This window comes from Penicillium arizonense (assembly GCF_001773325.1).
Source record: "Penicillium arizonense strain CBS 141311 chromosome Unknown PENARI_contig008, whole genome shotgun sequence".
Taxonomy (NCBI): domain Eukaryota; kingdom Fungi; phylum Ascomycota; class Eurotiomycetes; order Eurotiales; family Aspergillaceae; genus Penicillium; species Penicillium arizonense.
In genome coordinates this window covers 842,769-866,126 of record NW_019173285.1, presented here as the reverse complement: position 1 = coordinate 866,126, position 23,358 = coordinate 842,769, and the positions used below count along the sequence as shown (strand labels likewise).

The window sequence follows — 23,358 nt, the reverse complement described above, 5'->3', positions numbered from 1 at the left end:
CGGGAACCTCAACCATGGGAATCGCCAGCCCATTGTTACATGTACGGCCGAAAGGATTAAGATTATCTGGTGGCTGCAGCTGTTCATTTCCTATTGCGATCTAGTTATGCACAGATGAGACCTTGTACGGTACCTACAGTATGCAGACGCGCGGGAATTCTCCGCATCTCCACAAATGCAACACAAGATGTCCACTCTTTAAACATAACTGGGTACATTTTTCGCGACAGTATGTAACAATCCCCATGCTTTATTCTCTGGGGAGGCCAGCGAATCATCGCTACATCCAGAAATCCAGTTTCTCGCCCCCATATAGTTAAGTTATCTAAACAACGGGCAAACCAACACCCCCGAGTCTAGATCTACCAATAAGAGTGCGACCGCGCATGAGCCTCGATCATAACAAATCAATATCTAAACCTTGCATGGCCTCGCTTGGAACTTATCCGTAACCTTGAATCATACAAAAGATAGATGACTAACCGCATCTAAGACAAGGAATAACCCCTGTAAGGTCGTGCGGCTTGCATGTAGATCATTGACGTGGATTGGACGGGGCGTTACACTAGATGCCCCCCCGCCTCTCAGTTTGAGCCGATTTGAGCATCAACAATAGCGCAAGGCGACTCTAACTTAAACCTTCCTATGTAGGTAAACATGGTCCGATAGGGTAGAGTCTGTTCCCTGGCTCGTCTCCCCTCGTCAAGGATTCTAGAACAAATATCGGGATCTCGTTCAAATGAGGGGAAAGCAGAGTCTAGCTGCCAAGGTTTGATGGCAGCGATCCTTAAGCTTAGTTCACTATGATGTGCTTGCAGGTCTTAATGTTGATGTATATCATAACTTGCTTCAGATACATATGATATCGCCATGATATATATTGATTACGTGGACTGATCCAGGCCGTGCCGGCAATGTTCTGATGTATACTCGTAATATATTTTCCCCATGATAATCAACTTCAGCTTGAAAACAAGATCGACAATCAAAGCCCTCCACCACAACAATAATAAAGAGAGTTTAATGAGCCATGGAATTCTCACTAGCACGTCACACACAAGAATCGAATGAATGTGGCGTCGATCTGCAATTCCAAATACAACGCTAAGAACATGGCATGGTAGATATCACAAGAATTACAAGCGCTAGATCAGGTCTCAAGCAAAGGTCACTCAGAAACATCAACACCATCCAACTCCAAATGAATCGCCTTCTTAACATCACCCCCAGCCCAACACATATCAACAGCATTCCTAACAAGCTGCACCATCTCCCTCTTCCCAAATCCACAATAACTATAAACCTTCTGCAAATTACCATCAATCCAAACATCATGCATCAACGTCGGGTCGTCACTATTAATACAAATCTTAACCCCAGCCTCCACCAACCCCCGAATCTTAGGAAACAAAACCTCCGTCGCCGTCCTACGATGATAAGCATGCGGACACAAAGTCAAGCCAATCCCCCTCTCAACCAACCCCCTCCACAAACCCTCCTCATCCCAAGCATCCAACCCATGATCTATTCGCTCCGCGCCCCTTCCACCACAGACCTCAAAAATAGCCTGCCTCACATGTTCATGCGTATCCTTTTGCCCGAAATCACAATGCATAGTAACATGCAACCCATCCGCACGCGCAAGCCCAAACCCTTCCTCAAAAAGCAAAGGCGGCCTCTCATACGCGTTACTCGCCAACCCAACAGCATGAAATAATCCCTTCCCACCATGCACAGAACCCCCAGCCCACGGCCTCGCCTCCCAATAAGCAGCAAGCCCCTTCTCTACGGGTTCGTCGCGCAGGAAACACAAAATCCACTGTGATCGCACCCCATACTTCACTACGGCATCATGCTGAGCGCGTAGATACCCATCCAGAACAGCAGACGCGGGAACGCCGCGCCGCGTATGCGCCTGGATATCGAAGAACGGCTCTGTATAGCGGACGTTCATTTCTGCGCAGCGGTGTAGATAGGCCATGGCTAGATCGTAGAAATCAGCCTCTGTGCGGAGGACTTCGCATCCTGCAAAATAGGCTTCTAGGAAGGTTGGGATGCCTGGTTGGCGGCCGTTTAGTTCGGGGCGGTGGTTGAGGGTTATGGCGTAAGAGGCTTTGAGGTCCGAGAGGGTTTTGTAGGGGAGGGGAATTTTGTTGCGGGCTGCTAGGGTCCAGCGGAGGGTTGGCGTTAGGGTTCCTTCTATGTGGATGTGAAGTTCGACTTTTGGGAGGGCTTTTATGAAGGGGGTTATTTGTAGGTCGTTCATTGTGGTGCGAGTGCTGGGTTAGGTTGCGTTTGGAGTTGGAGTGTGTTGTTGTTTAGATATAGAGAAGTCGTATTGCATTGAGCCGAGGTCGGAGATCTGATGTGACTAATGGAGGAGCTCCTCTAGACACATTCAAGGTTTATCTAAAGGCAAGTGACCGCAATTTTTTGCCGGATTGGGATGGTGCTGTTTAGCTCTATTAGTGGACTTGGCTGACATCTTTAGTTCGAATTCCGTCCAATGACCTCCTGCGCAAAGACTGTATATTGACGATAAACATACAGGGATGGCCAATGGAAACAATGGCAGTGCGGGGAAAAGATAAGAATGCAACACAAGCGTGTTGTACAAAGGAGACATTATCTAGCGAAGACAATTGCATTTCCTTTCACATACCACGAGCATAACAACTTGACAATATGGCAGAGCTAAGCACAGCTCCCGATGGAGCAGAGCAAGCGACAAACGCCGTGGCGAAAAGAGTACTACGGAAGATCGACAGGAGGCTAATCCCACTCTTGTTCACAACTTACATGTTCAATTTCATGGACAAGGTCATTCTGTCCAGCGCAGCTGTGTTTGGGTTGCGCCATGATACGGTAAGATCAATAGCCCAACCACACAGAACCAAACTGACATTCATTCTAGGGACTAGTGGGCCAGCAGTACAGCTGGGTATCATCGGTGTTCTACTTTGGCTACCTGGGATGGGTATATCCAACAACACTCTTGATAGCCCGTCTACCAGCTGCAAAATACTTAACGGCCAACACTCTGTTCTGGGGTACCGTGGTAGCTCTCACAGCAGCATGCACCAACTTTGGGGGCTTGATTACCGTGCGCTTCCTACTGGGAGTCGCTGAAGCAACAATCACACCAGCATTCATGTTCATCACCTCGACATGGTATACACGTGATGAGATTCCCACCCGAACTGGACTGTGGTTCGCTGGCAACGTACGTCTTCCCTCCTCAGCCCTACCTAACCTTACATCCACCACTAACTTTTATATTCAGAGCGTCGGCGGTATCCTCTCCAGTCTCCTCGCCTATGGCTTAGGCCACGCCAAAGACAACGTCGGACCATGGCGATGGATGTTCATCGTCCTAGGCGTGTTAACCTTCCTCTGGGGCTTCGCCTTGTGGGCATTACTCCCAGACTCGATCTCCAAAGCCAAATTCTTGTCTGAAGAGGAACGCCAATGCGCAAGCAACCGAGCCGTCATCGCAGGCACAGGCGCAACAGAGAAAACAGCCTGGCAATGGGATCAATTCGTGGAATGTCTCATGGACCCGAAGACCTGGCTGGTCTTCGGCTTGGCATTGGTAACTCAAATTCCCAACGGGGGAACTCAGAACTTCTCCAATCTCGTTATTGTCTCGTTCGGCTTTACGAGTTTGCAGTCTACGCTGATCAATATCCCTTACTCGATTATTACCATAGCCACAATCACGGGAACAGGTTGGCTAGCAGGCCGTTTCCGCCAACTCAACTGCATACTTATTGTTGTCGTTGTAGTGCCCTGTGTTATCGGCAGTGCGATTATCTATTCGCGCGCTCATATCGTTCTGGGCGTTCAGTTATTTGGATATTTCCTCTTGTCGACGGGTCCTGCAGCTATGCCGCTCGCTATGTCGCTCGTGCAAGCCAATTACCGTGGTGTCACGAAGAAAATGACTGTCACTGCGATGCTCTTCCTGGCATACTGTGCTGGTAATATCTCGGGTCCTCAGTTCTTCCTTAGTGAAGAGGCGCCGACGTATAATACTGCTTTCCGCGCTATTATGATTTGTTATGCTCTTGCTGTTCTGCTTGCGTTGTGTCTGCGGTTTTATTTGCAGTGGATGAATGCTCGTCGCACACGCCTGGAAGGGTTTGAAGGAAGTGCTGGGAATGCGGGTGCTGTTGGTGGGAAGGTGTTGGATGGGGATCAGGATTCGAAGAATGTCGCGGATATGGTGACACGGGTACAACTCGTGTCGGATGATTATGAGGATATTACGGATTGGAAAACGCCGGGCTTCAGATACCGGTATTAGTTGGGATAGCTCATAAACTGGAAAGGTGATTTGGAAAATACAGTCATAGGCCATAAGTCCTTTCACACCTCCGCTTTTATATAATCTACATGATCATTAAAAAAGCATAACCCGAGGTACTCGAAAATGTGTAAAAAAGAGGGGAGAAAAGAGAGGTAAAGGTTTTCTATGGAAAGAAAGCTTATACAGCAATGTGACCCCGAAATTCAATCTCAATATATGTCCTTATAATTCTCTGCGTGCATTTGTAGAATCTTATAAAATCTCACGATGGAAATAACAACGAAGCATACGTCACAAGCTGTATATTATTTATACAAATATAAATACAATAGGATCCCCTTTAGCTAGAGCCGAATGTCTAAAGGGTGTATCACTCAGAACTTCCCGGTGGTCTCAATACATAGCGATAGGTAGTCCCAAAATGCCAACGCTTCTCTTCAACAATAACCAACCCACTTTCCCTTACAATAGCACCAATATCCCGATTCCACCAACACCCATGACGGTCCGCATGGGCAGGAGCAAGGTTATCAAGAATACCATTAACCCAATCCCACCGCGAACGACCATGCTCAAGAAGCAAGATATGACCATTCTTCGGCTCAGTAATCGACCCCAAATGGCGCAGCGTCGCAACAGGATCTGGCATCGAGCATAGACCCATAGTCTGCACAATGGTATCAAAGTAGCGCGGCGGATCCCCCGGTCCAGCAGGCGGGGGCGTGACAGTGCCCGCGTCGACGCATTGGTAAGACACGCGAGTGAAATCCGGGTACATAGATTCGAACTTCTGCTTTGTGATTGCGACCATCTGCGGGCTTAGATCTGTGAATGTGATCGACCGGCAGCCGTTGACCTCGAGGTGGTGGTGGAATTCGTTGACGCCTCGTCGCTCGCCGAGGAGGTAGTATGGTAAATTGCGGCCTGTGCCGCAGCTCACTTCTAGGACGTTGCCGCGAGCGTGTCGGATTAGGTCATTGCGCTTGCTACCCAGTTGCATGAACTTTTCGGAGATTTCGACGTCCGCGTCGAACGTTGAGGCTGTTTTGTTGTATCTGTCTGAAACGTCGTTGGATACAACCAGGGCTTGGCTTTTCTTCACTTCGCGTTTGTATGAGACGTATAGGTAGCTGCTGTAGGTACTTATTGCTAGGGCTGTAATGCCCATAAAGGCGAGGGCAGTTGGAGGGATTCCATGTTTGCTCTTTTTCTCCTTGGTTTCGGAGCTGGGGTCTTCAGTTTGTGAAGACTGTGTCTTTGGAGGGACTTCACGCCTTTTAGGCTTTACGGTCCTTTTGAGCTCTGAGGGGCCATTTTGTGTGTTGCCAAGAGGCTGTTTTTTCTTTGAGATTGGACTAGGGGATGTGTTAGTATGAATTCTGATGGCATTTTCATGCGCGTGCATACATTTGATCTCGAGGTACCTTGCTCGATGCCCGTCGGCAGGGCGTAATGGGCCACCTGACCAAGGGCACTCGACGCAATGGGTGTGCATTCATTGCAATGGGCCCATGCGACTAGGGTTTTCTCCTGATAAGTGAGATGTATGCGGTCTAGCGTGCCGAGCTGGATGGTTTTTGCTTCCCTTTCACGGGAGATTCATCACCCAGCAAGGGAAAAAAGTAATGCTCTAAATAGGGGATTAGCTATGCGAGCTGATAATGCGTAGACCAAGGGCGGCTAATCGATGCCTATTGGGGGACAATGTTGACTCGGAAGACGAAAAGTCGGGAGTCGGGACCGAGTCACGTCTGGCCGTTATCGGCTATCAATAGGAAATCCCCCGACATCTCCAACTTTCCCACAACCTTCCTACACACACACAATGGCATTGCCGTCCAATATCCTGATTGTAGGAGGCGGAGTCTTCGGACGTGAGTATAAACAACATGCAGCACACACCCTCGGCCTGCATACCACACACACATCACATCCCCAACTTCAACCCCATACACCGCACCCGCACCCGCACCCGCACTCAAGACACCACACCCCCAAACACCCCAATTGTTATTGACTCAAAACTAACAACCCTTAGTCTCAACGGCCCTCTCCCTAACGAAACGCCACCCAAGCAGCAAAATAACAATAATCGAATCCTCGCCAACAATACCCAACCCGCACGGCTCCTCAGTGGACACATCCCGAATCGTGCGCGCAGACTACGCAAACGCAGCCTACTCCAAGCTGGCGGACAGCGCCATAAAACAGTGGCGCAGCACAGCCTGGGGCGCCGAAGGCCGGTACACGCAAAACGGCCTCCTCCTCGTCTACCCAGCGGATAGCGCCAGCGCCAAAGAATACGCGCGCAAGAGCTACGCCAACGTGCGCCAGATCGAGGGCGATAATGTTGAGTTCTTGCCGTCGCAGAAGGACGTGTTGAGGGTTGTGCCAGCGTATGGCGAGGAGCTTGATGTGGCGGGTGGGTATGTGAACTGGGGGTCTGGGTGGTCTGATGCGGCGGCTAGTGTTGCATATGCGAAGGCGTTGATTGATGCGGAGGGGAAGGTTGGATTCCGGACTGGGGAGGTCGAAAGGGTTCTCTATGAGGACGTCGGTGGGAAGAAGTCCAAGGCTACTGGTGTCGTCTTCACAGATGGTACGACACTCTCGGCTGACTTGATTATTCTCGCTACTGGAGCGTGGACATCTAAATTGGTTGATCTGCGCGGACGGGCTGTCGCGACTGGACAGGCGATTGCGTATATGCGAATCTCGGACGAGGAGCAGCGCGAGTTGGAGAATTTGCCTACGATTTTGAACTTCGCTACTGGGATCTTTATCATCCCGCCTCGGGGGAACTTGCTTAAGATTGCGCGCCATGCGTTTGGATACCGGAATCCGGTTTCGGTGCCTGTCCCTGGGGCGAGTGGGCCTGGCGAGAGGATGGAGGTTAGTTTGCCTGAGAAGGGGGTTCCTGTTCCGCTTGAGGGACAGGATGCTTTCCGGGTTGCTTTGAGGCAGCTTCTGCCGCGATTTGCGGAGAGGGAGTTTGTTGATACGCGGGTTTGTTGGTATACTGATACGTGAGTTTCTTTCTTGATCTCCTTTCTGGTGTGATTGAGTGCTTCTTGGGGGATATGGTGCTGATTTGTTGTTCGCGGTTAGGCCTAAGGGTGACTTTATTATCTCCTACCACCCTGACCATGAGGGTCTTTTCCTTGCTACTGGTGGCAGTGGCCATGCGTTCAAGTTCCTCCCTGTTATTGGTGACAAGGTTGTTGATGCGCTTGAGGGAACTCTTGACTCTGAGCTGAGGGAGATGTGGACATGGTCTGCTGCAGCGACGGCCGATAATGAGGACTTTGATGGCGATGGCAGTCGGTCTGGAGCAAGAAGGGCGAATCTAAAAGATGAATTGGCGAAGACGCAGAAGGCTTCGAGAAGCAGTGCGCTATAGATGGGTTGTCATGGATGTATATAACATGTTGGACGTACAAAAAGATGTATGGGGTGCATGCACAGTTGGGTATATACTTGGGAAGACGAGCCCACACAACGACTTTGTTACATTTACTTGGAGAAGAATTTTGAGAGACTTTTTATTTTTGCTACTCAAAAGGTAGACGGCAGTGCCGTACCATCAATATCCAGCCTTGGGCAGGCAAAGCAGAGATGGAATCTAAGGGCTCACCATTTTTTTTGGCCCATGGGGAGGTGATCCACCACAGATGAAACCAGGGGATGATAAAAAAAAATTAGAGGCAGCAGTCATCGACCGGCGCACGAACCGCCTCACTGCGACGTGCAGCAATCTAATTGTGTAAAAGCACGAAATGGTGGAACAAACCGGGGATCATCCGAATCGCTAGAACGCCCAACTATGCTTGCATGAAAGATTCGTAAAAGCAAAAGGAAACCGAGGCGCAGGAGTTGGGTAATCGCTGCGATCCTCAACGTGAAAAAAGCAGTGTTAATACAGGGTTGAAAGTTGAAAGCGAAGAGCATGCGATCTCCGAAAGCTTTTTCAGACCTTGCGGAAATCTGGGGAGGGTTAGCGATGAAGTGGCTGTGAGACCACAAGACAACATACCAGAAAGCACAGGGTAGATCAACTCGAAAGCCTGGTAGATCTCCTCACGGACCTTGGCACCAGTAAGGACAATCTTGCCACTGACGAAGATTAGAAGAACAATCTTAGGCTTCATCATGCGGTAGATAAGACCAGGGAACAACTCGGGTTCGTAGGACGAGAAGTTGTGGTGACGAGATGCAAGACCCTCCAAACGGATGGGGAACTTGATGTCGCAGGACCCGACGATATTCTGGATCTTGAAGTCCGTGAACTTGGCGTTGAAACCGAGCTTCTGGATAATACGGGCGTACTTGCGAGAGGCAAGCTTCGAGTCGTCCTCCGACTTGGCACCGGTGACGACCATCTTGCCCGAGGCGAAGATCAGAGCTGTGGTCTTGGGCTCACGGATACGCATAATCACGGCAGCGAAACGCTAGTAGAAAGAAACCCAGTTCAGCCACACTGTACCCTGATGGAATCACCGGGAAGGTGTGGAAGAGAGAAATATACCTTAGGATTGTACTCGGCGTTGCGAGCGTGCAACGCGATGGTCTTGAGATCCAAGCGGCAGTCAAGGTTGACGGTGGCAACGATGTTCCTTTTGGTAGAGCCTAGTTCAGCCATTCTGGTCTCCCAGAAAGAAGCAAGAATATACTCACTGCAGGGTTGGCACAATGCCACTGCTTCCGGTAGTCGCGCCAGGAGTGGCGGCCGGGGTCGCGGGAGAAGCGGGAGTCACCCCGGTGCCGGCGACGGCATTTCCTCCTGCCTGACCGTTCATCTGAGCCATCGCCTCCTTATCTGAGCCAGGTGGAGTCAAATCGCCAGCGCCACCAGGGAAGGAAAGCGAGGCCGTAGAGGTGAAGGCACGAGCCTGCTGGGCATTCGACGGGTGGGTGGTGAGCGAATCCATGATGGGAGGCTCGAAAATCACGTGTGGGGTGCGTGAGAGAGAAAGTTGAAAGGATGACGTAACAACTGTGATGAAAACGCCAGAAGTGAGCGAAAGTCACCACTGGGGAGGGATGCGAGATGCAAGAGAGGAGGTTGGTGAAATCAAGTCATGTGAGGCAAATCTTACCTGGGAGATGGACAACTCAATGTATCCCCCTGAGGTTTTCGCACTCAATTCGGTACCTTGGGAAGGCAAACACGAGTAAGGGCTGCGAAACCGTTGCAGACAGATGCAGACTGATGATTCGAAATCAGGAGAAACGCACACTGAAGTGTTTTCTCAAGATGCGATCGCAGGCGAGATTATAACAAAGAACAGAAAGGACGGAATGAACAGCAACTTTTTTTTTCTGTTTTCTTTTGGTTGCGCTGCTTTTGGTATGGGATTTGTGTCTATCTGCGCGATCTGGAAAAGAGAGAAAGAGAGTGAAGTGATCCCTGAGGTTCAGCTCCTATTGTTCAAGTCGCGTGGACGAAAACCTTTTTTTTCCCCTAAAAAAAAGAAAGGGTAGAGAGTAATCAGAGTGAGGTGAAACTGATTAGTAAGAGGAGCAGATATTAAAATGCTGCTTTGGGGGGGAGGAAGATGGAGTTTCCAGAACAGCTCCGGATGCCAAGACCGAGACAGGAATGGGAGTAACGGGGGGGAGGTTGGGCCTTTATATAGTGCTGACTCACAGGGGAGGCTGGGCCACCAACTAAAAGCGGCCAGAGTGGTCTCCCTTCAACCTTGGGTTCATCGCCCGCTAGCGGCTCTGGGACTGTCGGCCGTGGTCCAATTAGAGTGCCCCATCGGCCATGATGCCTTTCATTCGCCCAACGCACTCCGCTTGTTGGCCACCCGGACCACTGAATGGCTGAAACACCCTTGCTTTATCCTCCGCGCCCCATGGTTGCAGGCGGTGTTCTTCCAGTCCGCGGTCCTCCTGCAGCTGATAGTCCCATCCGTCCCACGCCTAGTCCAATCATCGTCATCGACTATCCTCGGTCACTCCCTGGACGCGCTTTCCTCTTGCCGCTTTAACGGGAGGCAACTGAACAAAAATTCTCGTTTTTCGGCCCTTCTCTCTGACCTCACACTCAGGGTATATGACAAGGTGATATTGGTGTGGTGGTGCTATATTCTATCATTCTGGTTTATCTGCTCATCCACCTGTGTAGATTTATCTCTCACTTCTATCCAATAATTCCCCCCCCCNCCCCAACTTCCACCAACAGCCAACAACGGAATTCCCATCAGGACAGGTGGCCGGTTCGATTCTGCCTGGGGCGGTGGCGTCCGCGCTGATCCGTCCCGCCAAGGCCAGATGAATCTCATGGTATGCGATCTGTCAATGATCGGTCACTTTTTTAGCTTCTTTGGATCAGTCCGCTGGCTTCGTGAATGTTTGTTACGAGCCTCAGATCATATCTGAGTATTATAACATTTTCGGGATTCCGGTATGCTGAATACCATACCCGACACCGATATCGTTACATTCCACAGTAATAATACAATACCGTGTACTCCGGACATACTTTGCACTGGCTCTTGGACCCCTGGAGTAGCACTCGATTAATTTAAGCTTGTTCTCTGGCATATGCATATATTTTATGCAAGGTGAACTTGACAGGAGTTGGAGTAACTTATAATTTAGAGTGATAAAGTGATATCAAGTATGGTATTGAATAATGCATGTGATGCATGTGACGAGTCCACTATGCCGTTGGTGTAAACAAAAACCTCATGGGCTGATGTGACAGGAGACAAAGCAAAGAGGTGGAGATCTTTATCTATATCTATATCTACATCTACAGTAGATCTATATTGTAACCAAAAATCATCGAGTTTCCGCTTTTAGAACGACACCTGAGGCAATCGAAACCTCAGGCCAAGCTTGGAATCGCCGACTTCCCCATTGGCTCAGAGATAATGCCGAGGATAGGCGGTTTTTCGGCGTTTTGTGATCCTCGACTCTAGTTCGGGTACTCAAGGTTGATCCTCGATATCTTAATATCTTGCCCCTCCGCATTTAACCTTCCTGATGCTCTTTGGTCGCTAGTACGTCCTGGTCACAGCCTCCGGCTTCGAAAAATCTTACACCATGGCCTCCAAAAGCGCCGTCTTGCCTCTGCTGAGGCGCGAACTACGATCCTCCTCCCGATTCTCACGAGCTAGCTCCTCGGTGTCCGCCATTGCCACCCCAGCCCGCTATTCAGCTAGCCCCTTCACAGCCGGACGGATCCCTCGGCGAGTGGCATTCGTCACCTCGCCACCCCAGACACGAGCCTTCTCACAATCGTTATCACGACGAGTCGCAGATGAGGGTGGCGAATTCGATCCTCGCACCATCGAGCGGGAGTCCGATGAAGTAGATGTATGCATTGTCGGCGGTGGTATGTACTCGCATTGGCTGTCACCTAAGCACCCCAACTAAGCTTGATACACTCTAGGTCCCGCCGGTCTCGCCGCCGCCATTCGATTGAAGCAGCTTGCGAACGAAGCAGGCAACGAAGAGTTCCGAGTTCTCCTACTGGAGAAGTCTGGTGAATTGGGCGACCACATCGTGTCCGGAAACGTCTTGCAGCCAACCGCTCTCAATGAGCTGCTCCCCGACTGGCTGTCTGAGGATAACCCTTCGCGGTTCGAGGGTGCGACCCCCGCCAAGAGCGACAAGATGCGCTTCCTGACCAAGAACGGATCATACCCCCTTCCTACGCCGCCGCAAATGCACAACGAAGGAAATTACATTGTCAGTTTGAACGAGCTGACCAAGTGGATGGGAGAACGCGCGGAAGAGGTTGGCGTCGAGGTTTACCCCGGTTTCGCTGCTAGCGAGATTGTCTACAGCTCCGATGGTGCGGTGAAGGGTGTGGCGACCAACGACCTGGGACTGGGCCGGGACGGTAAGCCCAAGGATACATTCGAGCGCGGAATGGAGTTCCACGCCCGTGTCACACTGCTTGCTGAGGGCTGCCACGGCAGTCTGACCAAGCAGGTTATGAAGAAATACGACCTCCGTCGGGACAGCCAGCCCCAGACATATGGACTCGGAATCAAGGAAATCTGGGAGATTCAGCCTGAGAAGTTCAAGTCTGGTGAGATTACCCACTCGATGGGATATCCTCTCCCCAAGGATACGTACGGTGGAGCTTGGATGTACCACTTTGGCGACAACATGGTCAGTATAGGTCTGGTGGTTGGATTGGACTATCCGAACCCGTGGCTTTCGCCGTACGGGGAGTTCCAGAAGATGAAGCACCACCCCATGTTCAAGGAGGTTCTCGAGGGCGGCAAGTGCATTTCATATGGTGCCCGCGCATTGAATGAGGGTGGCTTCCAGTCGATCCCTAAGTGCGCATTCCCTGGTGGTGCCTTGATCGGTGATACGGCCGGCTTCTTGAACGTCCCCAAGATCAAGGGTACTCACACCGCAATGAAGTCGGGTATGCTGGCAGCCGAGGCTACCTTTAGCGCGCTGCAAAGCGAGAACCAGGGGACCGTGTTCTTGTTCGACTACGAGAAGTCCCTGCGCGATTCGTCCATCTGGAAGGAGCTGTCCGAGGTGCGCAACATTCGGCCCTCATTCAACTCTCCATTCGGCTTCTTTGGTGGACTGCTCTACTCCGGATTGGAAGCATACATTTTCAAGGGTAAGGTGCCATGGACTCTCAGCCACCACGGTACCGACGCCGCAGCTACCAAGCCCGCGTCTGCATACGAAAAGATTGAATACCCCAAGCCCGATGGAGAAATCAGCTTCGATATCTTGACCAGCGTGAGCCGCACGGGTACCAACCATGAGGAAGACCAGCCAGTTCACCTGCAGGTAGAGGACTGGGATAAGCACAAGGATCTGGCGTGGCCCAAGTACAAGGGTCTGGAGAACCGATTCTGCCCTGCAGGTGTATACGAATACGTTGAGGACCCCAGCAAGGAGCACGGTGTCCGGTTCCAGATCAACGCACAGAAGTAAGTCCTTATCTCCGACATGAGAGAGATCTAGATGCTGACCATTCCCAGCTGCATTCACTGCAAGACCTGTGACATCAAGGTTCCTACACAAGACATCAACTGGCAGACACCTCAAGGAGGAGAGGGCCCCAAGTATACGTTGACGTAAGATTTAGTTTCAGGGGGAAAAAAAGTGAGTTTTGAGGTTGGGAGTTTGTATATGGAAGCCAAAGTACCAAAAAAAATGGATTCCCCGCCCCATGGGGCAGAACCGTGGAATGCAGGTGGAGGTCCAAGGATTCACATACCTTTAATTGTAAATGTACATCTATACATCTATACATCTACTGTATACGTTGTTTTCATCTTTAACATCAAACATTTAATCTTAACAAATAAAGTAGATCAACCACGGTGGGACCACGTGGATCTGTGGAAAAAGTGAGGCGGCCTGGGTTTCGTCGTCCACCGCCAGAGCACGGTTTCCCTTTTCTCTTCCCCCTCTCGCTTTTGCTCTCCCTCTCTCTTCTCATCTGGTCCTCGCTAGTATCGGGTCAGCTGAAGTGGTATCATCGCTCTGACCTCTCACGGCCCGCTTGTTTATTGGGCGGTTACGCGCCTGCAATCACTCGCATCCGTTCCATCCAAGGCGCCTACGTTCTGGGCTTTTTCATAACCCGGAGACTTCCCTTTGGCCATCTCTTTCTTTATTCTCCAACAAACCAGTCCTTCAGATCAGCCATGACTGAGGTGTCATCCACTCGCCTTTATCTTGGGAACCTTCCCCGCAACGGTATGCTGGCACCCACACCTGACTGTCCATTGCCCTGAGAACGCACCTCCATGCATGATCGCCAGATGTCTTCCCCTCCTGGCATCCAGAGTCCTCTTCTGCCTTGGACCCCTCTGTCTCTTGTGACTGGGTCCCTCCCTCCCGGGTCCACTGGGAGCTGGAGCTACCACGGAACAGCTATCGCCTCGGCCGCCCTCGGATTTGTTTTTAGTATTGTCACGCTAACCGTCATGTTACCTTTTTTCTTACAGTCACCAAAGGAGACATCGAGGAACACTTCAGCAGCCATGGCTCGGGTAAGATCACCGAGATCAAGCTAATGAACGGGTTTGGCTTTATTGAATATGAGGATGCACTGGATGCTCGGGATATTGTGCCTGGTAATAACAAACAATACCCCGCCTACCTCTGCTGACTGGCTAACTGTTTCTTTCCTGCAGCGTTCCGTATGCTCCAACGCCCTACTCGCTAGCTTGACTTTTTGCTTATCAACAACACAGATGGGAGTGAATTCAAAGGCGAGCGTCTCACCGTTCAGTTTGCCCGTGGTCCCCGACGCAAGGAAGCCTTCCCTGGACCCCAAGAGCGCAACAATCTCCCGCGTCCACGTCGCACGGTATTCCGGATGCAGATCTCCGGTCTTCCAGAAACAAGTTGGCAGGTTAGCAGCCCATGTCCATTCCTCCCCGGAGCTCCTGGTGTAGATCCCTTGAGCCTATTTCCACATTCAGCCCACATCCAAGTCGTTATCATGGCCACTGAGACAAATCCTCGATCCTCGGGCACTAACATGCTAGCGCTCGTCTCTTGGTGATCTGAAAATGCGTCTTGGGCTTTTCGTTTTGCCAAGAGATCTGAGACATTCCCCTTGCCTACTCATCAAGACTTCAGACCTTTCCCGGGGAATTCTGGACTCCAACGTAGTGTGGCCATTTGGATATACCTCCCCGGACAGGCCATGGACTTCTTGTTTTCCTTTCTACCACATGGACCTCCTGGATACTCTTTTACCTGGACCTGGACTCACCTTACGTTATCTAGGACTTGAAAGACTTTGCCCGCCAGTCCGGACTGGACGTGGTATACTCTGAGACAGGCCGCGAACAGGGCCGAGGGTGGGTTACCAAATTCCAGCGAAAGCCCCCATGCCAACTCCATTGACAAAATTACAAGGTTTGTGGAATTCGAAACCGCCAACGACCTCAAAACCGCCGTGGAGAAACTGGACCAACGAGAGTTCAAAGGATCGCGCGTCACCTGCGTCGCCGATGTAAGCGCCCAACCTGGCTCGGACCCGGAGGACTCGCCTCTCACCATTTCCCAGATCCAAAGCTTTGAGGAACGTCCCGTCCGCGACCCTTACCGGTCCCGTTCCCCACGTCGCCCCTACCCGGCTCCCATGGATGAGTACGACCGCCGGATTCCTCCTCCTCGTGGCTACAGTCCCCGGGATCACTACCGTGAACGGTCCCCGATCCCCATGCGCCGGGACTATTATGAACGAGATGGCTATGCCCGCAGGACTCCCCCTCGCCCGCGGATGGAAGACTACCCCCCTCCCCGTCGCCCCTACGAAGACCCCTACCCGCCTCCACCCCCGCGCCACTATGATGATCCCTACCTAGCTGCGCGGGCCTATGGTCGTCCTCGCACCCCGCCAAGAAGTGACTATGTCCCTTACGACCGTCCCCGCTACTGGTAGTGGTAGTCGCCGTGCTAGGTTTGATTGAATGTTTCAGCATTTCAGCATATCAGCATATCAGCATACAGTATGATTCCTTGCTCTGTTTTCTCTTTCAGTGACTTCCCTTCGCCAAATACCCGCAACGTGTCATACTGATTTCATGGTGTCATGATTTTTTTCCACCCCTGCCACGGTGTCGTTCAGCGTGTTCTCACGGCCGGATTTTATTCTTATTTTCAATCTCTATTATTTCTACTGGACAGCGCGAGTGTTTCGTATCCTTCGTTCTTGCAGATAGTTGAGGTTGCCGTGGGGGACATATGGGGTCTCCGCCCCATGGTCCTTTTTTTCAAACATTTTATTCATACTTTCATATTTTCATATTTTCATACTGCACTCTTGTTTGTGCTAGTATTTGACAATTTAATCTTCTAATCTGGTCTACTCGCAGGATCTCAGCTGTAGGTGGAAGTAATGTTCTAATTTAATGGTCTGCCATGACGTGAAGCAAAGAGTATCAGTAGACCGAGATATATATCTTGAAATGCGGAAACCGTTTCCGCTACAGATTGCAGCCCAGCCCGGTTTGTTATCTATCACCTCGCAAAGGTATGGTCGGCGAATACTAACATCCAACCATATAAAAGCACCGAGAAGGAAAACCTACCATGGACTTAAACGCGGACACAGCCGTCCTGATCTGTCCGCACCCGCTTCCGGGCCACTTTCCCCGCTAAAAAAAACCTCCCCTCCTCACCTCAACCCTGGAGCTACCAACACCTCCAACCCAAGCCAATTCAACAACCACAAAATCAACAACCGCAAAGATGACTACCACGCAAGCGCCAATCACCCTCCGCCAACGCCCCCAAACCCTCGACACAGTCCGCCTCCGCGACATCTCCCTCACCCTCCCCGCAGCCCCAGAAGCCTGGCACCGAACCGGAAAATCCCAACCCTGCACCGCAACCCTAACACTCTCATACTCATCGATAATCGCCGCCGCAGAAACAGACAATGTCTCCCTAACACTGGACTACGGCAAGCTCTTCAGACGCCTAGACAGCGACGTGCGCAACATGGCACAACTCTCCACGTCAGCAGACCATCCACACAAACACATGGTCAGTGTGGCTGGGACCCGGTGCGCAGATCTGGATAACGATACCTATGCGGTTGGACTAGATCCGCGCGTTACGGCTGCTATCGTTGCGAACGCTGGATTGGGGATGTTGGAGGAGACGGCCGCGCGCGTGGCGGAGGAGAGTGTTTCGGATGGGTATGGGGAGTGTGAGGTTGAATTGTGTTTTGGAAAGGCTTTGTTGAGGGCTGAGGGGGGTTTGAGGTATCGGAGTGTTACTGTCTGGGGGGAGAGGGATGGCGGCGTGAGGTGTCCTGTTGTTTTGGAGGAGGAGTTCCGTATTGAGGGGATTAGGTGCCATGCTGTGCTTGGAGTTAATGCTCATGAGAGGGTCGAGAAGCAGGCTGTTGTTGTTGGGTTGGTGTTTCGCGGAGAGGGGTTGGGGGTCTGGGGGTCAAAGGTTGTGGAGAGTTATCAGGCTGTTACGAGGGCTGTTGCTGAGGTTTGTGGTTTCTTCTTTTCTTCTCCTCCTTCTTCTCCTCCTTATACTTCTTCCCTTGAGATGTGGTTTGGGATATGGTATGCTGACTTTGTTTTGGGTTGTAGCAAGTTGAGGAGACTTCGTTCCAGACTGTTGAGACCTTGGCTACGTTTATTGCTCGCATTGTTACTGTTGACTTTGGAAATGAGTTTGTTACAGTTAAAGTTGAGAAGCCCAGTGCTCTTGCTTTTGTGGGGAGGTCTGGTGTCGAGATTACTCGCTCGAAGGAGTTCTTTGATACTCACGATGTGCCGAGGAAGTAAATGACTTAACAATTGTGGATACACCGGACTAAAACTTGGTCGAGGTGACCACTGACTGATTGGTATAGACAATAACGTTATAGATATCCCATAAATAAAAGAATAAAACAAGGTCGAATCTATAAAAGGTTCTATACAGAGGAGGTGACCAATCAACTTAGGTCATCATCTGGCACGTGAAAGCTGCATTGGGCCTAGTGGCTTCAGCCCCCGGATTTGCGCCTCAAATCTGATGATTTTCTGCATGCTTTGTTGAACTTCCTCACTTTCTGAGGGAACCTGGAAAGCCTCTTTCTTCTTTTATCATTATTCTCTATGTGCCCATCTCAAACTCCCTTGATTTCGCTTACTGCCTCCTTGGCGAATTTCGATCTATCCCTTCTGAACCTGGCTCCTACTTCTCACTCTTTTTCCACTGCACCTTCCATTTCCCTTACCACCGTGGCTTTCGACACCTCCGCCCGTGAGGTGATTTGGCTAGGGGTCCCAGGTCCGTCCTGAAGAAGGGCGGACGGTAAACCTGCTCGAGAGGACTGGTCTGATCGACTGGTTTGAGCACAGAAGGAAAACCGTGCTCTGATGTTCAACAGCTTTACAAGTTGAAGTAAGTCTTTCTAACTTTTTTTCTATTAAAAAGTCTGATTAAGAATTTTTATTGGTTTTATCTTTGCTTTTATTGGTGGGGGAAGAAAAGCCTCACTTACCCCTCCATACATTCCTCACAGTTCAAGACCGAGGCTGACGATCTATGTGAACAGCAATTGCTGGATAGGTATCTCGGATACCTTCCTACCCTTTCATACAACCGCGCAAGGTCAATTGCGCAGCCTCGGTTATCGCCGGTGCTTCCACCTGAACCCGGGAATTTCCTCAATCGCGAAACTTTCGAGCAGTGATACAAAGGCACAATGCCTTCTTCCACCGTTAACGACGACCTGTCAGTTGCGGACGTATTCAGCCCGCAGGCTGATCTCGCACAGTCTTCCATGGATATTCCGACCAATCACCGTCGCCCCGATGCGCACATGTGTAATATGTCAGCTCCCCGGATGAACAATGGATTTGGCGACTTTGCGAAACCCGGCCTCAATCCGCATATGAAGCCGCAGCGCCGAAAGAATAAGAAAAAGAATCAGGTCGGACCTGCTTGCTCCACTGTGCGCGGCTTTACCCCTCTGGCATCCGGCGATGAAGAATCGGATTTTTCCGCCGCGAGCTCCCGTGCTCCATCTCGTCCTCCTACTTCTCTAGGTGGTGGTAGCCCTTTGGTGCAGCCGTCTACAGGCCATGGAGTCAGCGCATTGAAGCTTCAGCTTAATAACTTGAGCTTGGCCGACAATACCGGTGCCACAAGCGGACTTGCTTCCCAGACACCAAGTGTTGTCAGTGCTTTCTCAGACAGCGATCAAACCGAGATTTTGACGAGCTATGAGGTGCCTCTGGACCAGGACTTTGTTAGCTCTGACGCTGTGGAACCCGAGACACCGGAGGAACGCGGCGTCGATGCCGCTGGTGTGAGTGCGGATCTGCGCAGCCAGCTGTGCCGGAAAATGACCGCAGACGACTTTGAGCCTATCCTCTGCCTCGGCAAGGGCTCGTTCGGAACAGTTCTGTTGGTGCGCCACGTCGTCACCGGCAAGCTGTATGCGCAGAAGCAGTTCCGCAAGGCTTCGATCACTGTGCACAAGAAACTGGTCGAGCAGACCAAGACCGAACGCACGATTCTGGAGAGTGTCAACCGCCACCCATTCGTCGTCAAACTATTTTATGCCTTCCAGGACCATGAAAAGCTTTACCTGATCCTAGAATATGCGCAGGGCGGCGAACTTTTCCACCACCTCGCCATGGAACGCATGTTTGAAGAAGACGCGGCTGCTTTCTACATGGCCGAGGTAGTACTTGCGTTCGAACACCTGCACCAAAACGTCGGCGTCCTTTACCGCGATCTGAAGCCCGAGAACTGCCTCCTCGACCAACAGGGCCACTTGCTCCTCACAGACTTTGGACTTAGCAAAATTGCCCTCAACGATGATGACCGCTGCAACTCTCTTCTTGGCACAATCGAATACATGGCCCCGGAAGTCATTCAAGGAAAACCTTACGGCAAAGCCTGCGACTGGTGGTCCCTCGGCGCCTTGGGCTTCGACCTACTCACCGGCTCGCCACCTTTCCGCGCAAACAACCACGCGAAACTCCAAGAGAAGATCGTCAAACAGAAGCTCGCTCTGCCTTACTACCTCGGACCCGACGCCAAAGACCTCCTCACCCGCCTTCTCCGCAAGGAACCATCCAAGCGCCTGGGTTACCACATGGGAAAGGATCTCCAGACCATCAAGAAGCATCGCTTTTTCCGCAAGATCGACTGGGAAGCCCTCGAGCGCCGCGAACTCGACCCCCCTATATGTCCCGTCGTCACGGACCCAGCTCTGGCGGAGAACTTCTCCGTTGATTTCACTCAGCTTCCGCTTAGCCCATCCGTTGCAGGCCTTGGCTTTGATGAGTACTATGCCAACGGCCAGGATTTCCCTGCTGGCAAAGGTCCCGATGCGGAAGGGATGAATGCGGAGAGCAATCCATTCGGTGGATTTAGCTATGTTGCCTCGAGCAGTTTGCTGGATCATGGCCTGGGCGTCATGACTGCTGATTACTGAGAAGCCGGGTTGAGAAAAGGATGGTGACCCATGGAAAGAAAGAATTGATTTATGCCAATGCGTCTGGTAGCCACTGTTCTGGCTAATTGTTCTTCATGCATTGCATTTGCATCTATTACCCTGCGTGGCTATGTTTCTCAGCCTTAGCGCTTACTCTGTTTATCAGTTCGCATATTCAATAGGAGTTGCGCCTTCGAATTGCTTTTTTTTATTACTCTTCTGCTTATCGGGAATAGCATAGCTCAGCATCCAGATTACACACGCGACTGGATTGAATTTGAATAAAGTTTGAAGTTTGAATCATTGATATTGAAATTTCATGAATAGTCGTCTTGTCTTGTCTACATAAAATTCTTGAGAGTAGAGGGTTCGTTAAGCGACGAATTACCGAGTGGCTACCCTGCACAGGTTCTCATAGCCTCCCATACATAGCCCTCTCAAGCATTAAATAAACACTTAGATTTCGCCTTCTTCGCTTCCGGCATCGTCACCAGGCCCGTCCTTCCCTTTCTCGGGATTGGGTCTGTCCTGATCAATGGAATCCGCCGTGACAAGTGGAGGGTTCTGCGAAGCATCGAATTTGTTCTTTTCATTTTCATCAGAGACCTCGCCTTCTTCCGCGCTGTTTTCTTCTGTGGTTGGTTTTTGGGGGAGGTCTGCTTGTGCCGAGGAGTTTTGGTGTGGGGGTGCGATCGGGAGAGAGTGCGATTGTGATTGTGATTGAGATTGAGGTAATGCCGCGGCGGGGATGCGCGGACGAGAGGTGGGTAGTTTTGACTGAGATGGAGTGGGCTGGCTCCCCTCTAGGGACGGGGTTACCGTCCGCTGGCGTTTTGGTGATCGCTCCCCATGCCCATTGAGCGTAGAAGAGGGATTCTGGGTGGGTTCCAGAGCATGCGAGGAAGAAGGGTGGGACTCTGGTTCGCGCGAGCGTTTGCGGCCATTTTGGGCCGAGTCGGGGGCTGTTACGGAGAGAGAGCGTGTAGGGTCTGCTTGCTCGGTCTCTGATTTGGTCGGGTCGCCGTCGAAAATGCGAGTTGGGTCGTTGGGGGTTGTGTCTGACAGAGCGAAGTCTGGGTAGCCCTTGCTTAGGTTCTGCTGGACACGCTCGTAGATCTTGACGATCAGCGTGCATGCGCGGATCAGGTCGTCGAGACGGACATCGATTTGCTCCCACCAGGGACGGCCTTCGGAGTCGTCTGGGAATGCGACATGGCAATGACGAGCGGCGGCGTAGAGGGCTGCAGCGGCCAGAACGCGGGGCGAGAATTGTAGACAAACGACTGTATAGGTGGAGTCGTTCAGGAAGGCGTAGGAGGCGTTGCGGAGAGTGCGATTCTCCTGGACACCGAAGAAGAGGGTATAGTCCCAGAGAGCGCGGTATGGCGACTCGAGCTGCAAGTCAAAGCAGAGAAATTCCAACATGACGCTCTCGTTCTGCAAGATCAGGTCACGCCATCTCCAATAGTCTTTGGACTGCTCGTCGACAATTAGGTTGGGGTTCTTCATGGCGACGCGGCAGCAGGCGATAACAAAGTCTTTCATGCGTCGCATTGTCTCATCTACCTTGAACGCGACGAACAGGGCCACAGCGGCGATCACTTTCGGGTGTATCAGGTCGGACCCGGCCTCCGGATATTGGCCCATCAATGAATAGCGCATGAGGAAGCGGTGCATATACACGGTGGCGGTCATGGAGGTCTGCGGTGGCAACTTCAGCATCAGGCTGACCTGCCAGATGAAATCGATTGCCCGGTGCCGAATGTAGTCTTCCTTCTCGCGCTCGATCTTGTCGATTCGCGACGGCGTGCGCTCAAGCTCTTCGTCGGTGAATAACCATTTTTGCTGCTCTGCTTCTACCACTGGATTCGGCAAACCGGGGATCCGTCGCTTCGGCGGTGCTGGGGAGGCAACGGACTCCATCAGGGTCAGGGTTGAAGACAAAGGCCAAGAGGTTGGCTGATGACGAAGGGAGGAACGGAGAGGTGACAAGTGAAGCTCTTGTGTTTCCTTTGATAAATATGATAGCCAATACGGTAATGCGACAGTCAATACGGCAAAGAGAGAAGCGCGCCTGCGCGCTCGTCAGACAGTAAAAGTTTCCAGCCCGCAGTTATCAGGCTCAATGGGGCATGGCGGAGCTTTTCTCTGATCGCGGGGACGATAGTAAGGCAGTCTTCGTGAAGGGAGGTGCATAGAAGGGATTTTGAAGCTATAAAGAAGATAGACGCCTGACTGGCCTGGGATATAAAGACAATGAGGGAAGGTGCTCGTCATGAACATCCTGGGACGCTTCCGGGCGGAACAATGGTTCCTCCGGTCCTACTATAACGTCCAACAATGAGAACGCTCTGCAAAACATTCAACATTCAACTATGACCATTGAGAGATAGTATCCTGTATTGAGGCTAGAAAATCTCTATTCAAACTAGTGCTCTATAGAGATCACGACACTAGCCAAATTTGGTTAGTCATGTGGTTCGATTAGTATGAAATCCATCTAGCACTCCCTTTGAATGCATATTCTTATAATCTTCCTGAGATACCGCCGCGTGAATGAACAATAGAAAGATACCCAAAATGTATTGGTGACATAACTTAGGTGATAGCACGTTGGTTTATCATTAACAGTGGTAAGATTGATGCTGTTTTTGATGGCAGGCAGTTGCGCTTTGGAACAAATTTCTTACAGTGATAAAATTCAGACGCAGAAATTGCTCCACATATCCAATGGCAACTACAGTAGTTGATGTTGTAACCTTTAAAAATGCAGCCTGCTGTGACTTAGGCGCTGTGTTGAGTGTTCACGAGACTAGCAATATGAAGAGAAGATCGCTTCACCAACATGATTATCGAAGTCAAAGACCTGTCAGTTTAATGCGACTTAGATGTTGATTATATCACAGTTAAGTTGACTACAACAGGGGTCACAAATATGTATACAGTGCCATGTAGTATTGAACAGTCTCTACACGAAAGCCTCGAGGCGAGTATACCGTCTTATGCTTTGTTTTCGCCCTAATTTGACCTCTGTTTTTCGCCTCTTCTTTGCCTATTTCCGAGTATCTCGGGTTTATCATGTAGATTGTATAAAGGCCGGGGTGTGAAAGGACTTATGGCCTATGACTGTAGT

General features: G+C 51.0%; 10 protein-coding genes across 10 annotated transcripts; 6 read left to right on the top strand and 4 right to left on the bottom strand.

Moving 5' to 3' along the window:
- Positions 1–1,168: 1,168 nt before the first annotated feature.
- On the bottom strand, positions 1,169–2,266 carry PENARI_c008G10864 (uncharacterized protein; the record flags this gene model as incomplete). The annotated part of the gene is made up of 2 exons (XM_022631638.1): positions 1,169–1,355; positions 1,839–2,266. 2 exons carry the CDS (start codon positions 2,264–2,266, stop codon positions 1,169–1,171), a joined length of 615 nt encoding a protein of 204 aa, XP_022488476.1.
- A 419-nt stretch (positions 2,267–2,685) lies between these two features.
- On the top strand, positions 2,686–4,306 carry PENARI_c008G10108 (uncharacterized protein; the record flags this gene model as incomplete). The annotated part of the gene is made up of 3 exons (XM_022631611.1): positions 2,686–2,865; positions 2,915–3,223; positions 3,284–4,306. 3 exons carry the CDS (start codon positions 2,686–2,688, stop codon positions 4,304–4,306), a joined length of 1,512 nt encoding a protein of 503 aa, XP_022488851.1.
- Positions 4,307–4,649: 343 nt separating this feature from the next.
- PENARI_c008G03671 (class I SAM-dependent methyltransferase) lies at positions 4,650–5,808 on the bottom strand (the record flags this gene model as incomplete). The annotated part of the gene is made up of 3 exons (XM_022631392.1): positions 4,650–4,667; positions 4,776–5,664; positions 5,717–5,808. The coding sequence occupies 3 exons, from the start codon at positions 5,806–5,808 to the stop codon at positions 4,650–4,652; spliced, it is 999 nt and encodes a 332-aa protein (XP_022488747.1).
- Positions 5,809–6,134: 326 nt separating this feature from the next.
- On the top strand, positions 6,135–7,709 carry PENARI_c008G06414 (NAD(P)/FAD-dependent oxidoreductase; the record flags this gene model as incomplete). The annotated part of the gene is made up of 3 exons (XM_022631482.1): positions 6,135–6,183; positions 6,348–7,335; positions 7,418–7,709. 3 exons carry the CDS (start codon positions 6,135–6,137, stop codon positions 7,707–7,709), a joined length of 1,329 nt encoding a protein of 442 aa, XP_022488716.1.
- Positions 7,710–8,276: 567 nt separating this feature from the next.
- Positions 8,277–9,237, bottom strand: PENARI_c008G09085 (TBP family protein; the record flags this gene model as incomplete). The annotated part of the gene is made up of 4 exons (XM_022631574.1): positions 8,277–8,293; positions 8,343–8,757; positions 8,835–8,922; positions 8,984–9,237. The coding sequence occupies 4 exons, from the start codon at positions 9,235–9,237 to the stop codon at positions 8,277–8,279; spliced, it is 774 nt and encodes a 257-aa protein (XP_022488791.1).
- Positions 9,238–11,362: 2,125 nt separating this feature from the next.
- PENARI_c008G01024 (electron-transferring-flavoprotein dehydrogenase) lies at positions 11,363–13,381 on the top strand (the record flags this gene model as incomplete). Its single annotated transcript, XM_022631300.1, has 3 exons — positions 11,363–11,654; positions 11,712–13,230; positions 13,282–13,381. The coding sequence occupies 3 exons, from the start codon at positions 11,363–11,365 to the stop codon at positions 13,379–13,381; spliced, it is 1,911 nt and encodes a 636-aa protein (XP_022488862.1).
- A 572-nt stretch (positions 13,382–13,953) lies between these two features.
- Positions 13,954–15,707, top strand: PENARI_c008G03026 (uncharacterized protein; the record flags this gene model as incomplete). Its single annotated transcript, XM_022631371.1, has 6 exons — positions 13,954–14,005; positions 14,257–14,385; positions 14,446–14,451; positions 14,506–14,666; positions 15,047–15,120; positions 15,179–15,707. 6 exons carry the CDS (start codon positions 13,954–13,956, stop codon positions 15,705–15,707), a joined length of 951 nt encoding a protein of 316 aa, XP_022488665.1.
- Positions 15,708–16,516: 809 nt separating this feature from the next.
- PENARI_c008G06775 (dihydroneopterin aldolase family protein) lies at positions 16,517–17,574 on the top strand (the record flags this gene model as incomplete). Its single annotated transcript, XM_022631492.1, has 2 exons — positions 16,517–17,272; positions 17,377–17,574. The coding sequence occupies 2 exons, from the start codon at positions 16,517–16,519 to the stop codon at positions 17,572–17,574; spliced, it is 954 nt and encodes a 317-aa protein (XP_022488603.1).
- A 908-nt stretch (positions 17,575–18,482) lies between these two features.
- PENARI_c008G01513 (AGC family serine/threonine-protein kinase) lies at positions 18,483–20,225 on the top strand (the record flags this gene model as incomplete). The annotated part of the gene is made up of 1 exon (XM_022631313.1): positions 18,483–20,225. One exon carries the CDS (start codon positions 18,483–18,485, stop codon positions 20,223–20,225), a length of 1,743 nt encoding a protein of 580 aa, XP_022488821.1.
- A 456-nt stretch (positions 20,226–20,681) lies between these two features.
- PENARI_c008G10356 (uncharacterized protein) lies at positions 20,682–22,148 on the bottom strand (the record flags this gene model as incomplete). The annotated part of the gene is made up of 1 exon (XM_022631618.1): positions 20,682–22,148. One exon carries the CDS (start codon positions 22,146–22,148, stop codon positions 20,682–20,684), a length of 1,467 nt encoding a protein of 488 aa, XP_022488764.1.
- Between the last annotated feature and the right edge of the window lie 1,210 nt (positions 22,149–23,358).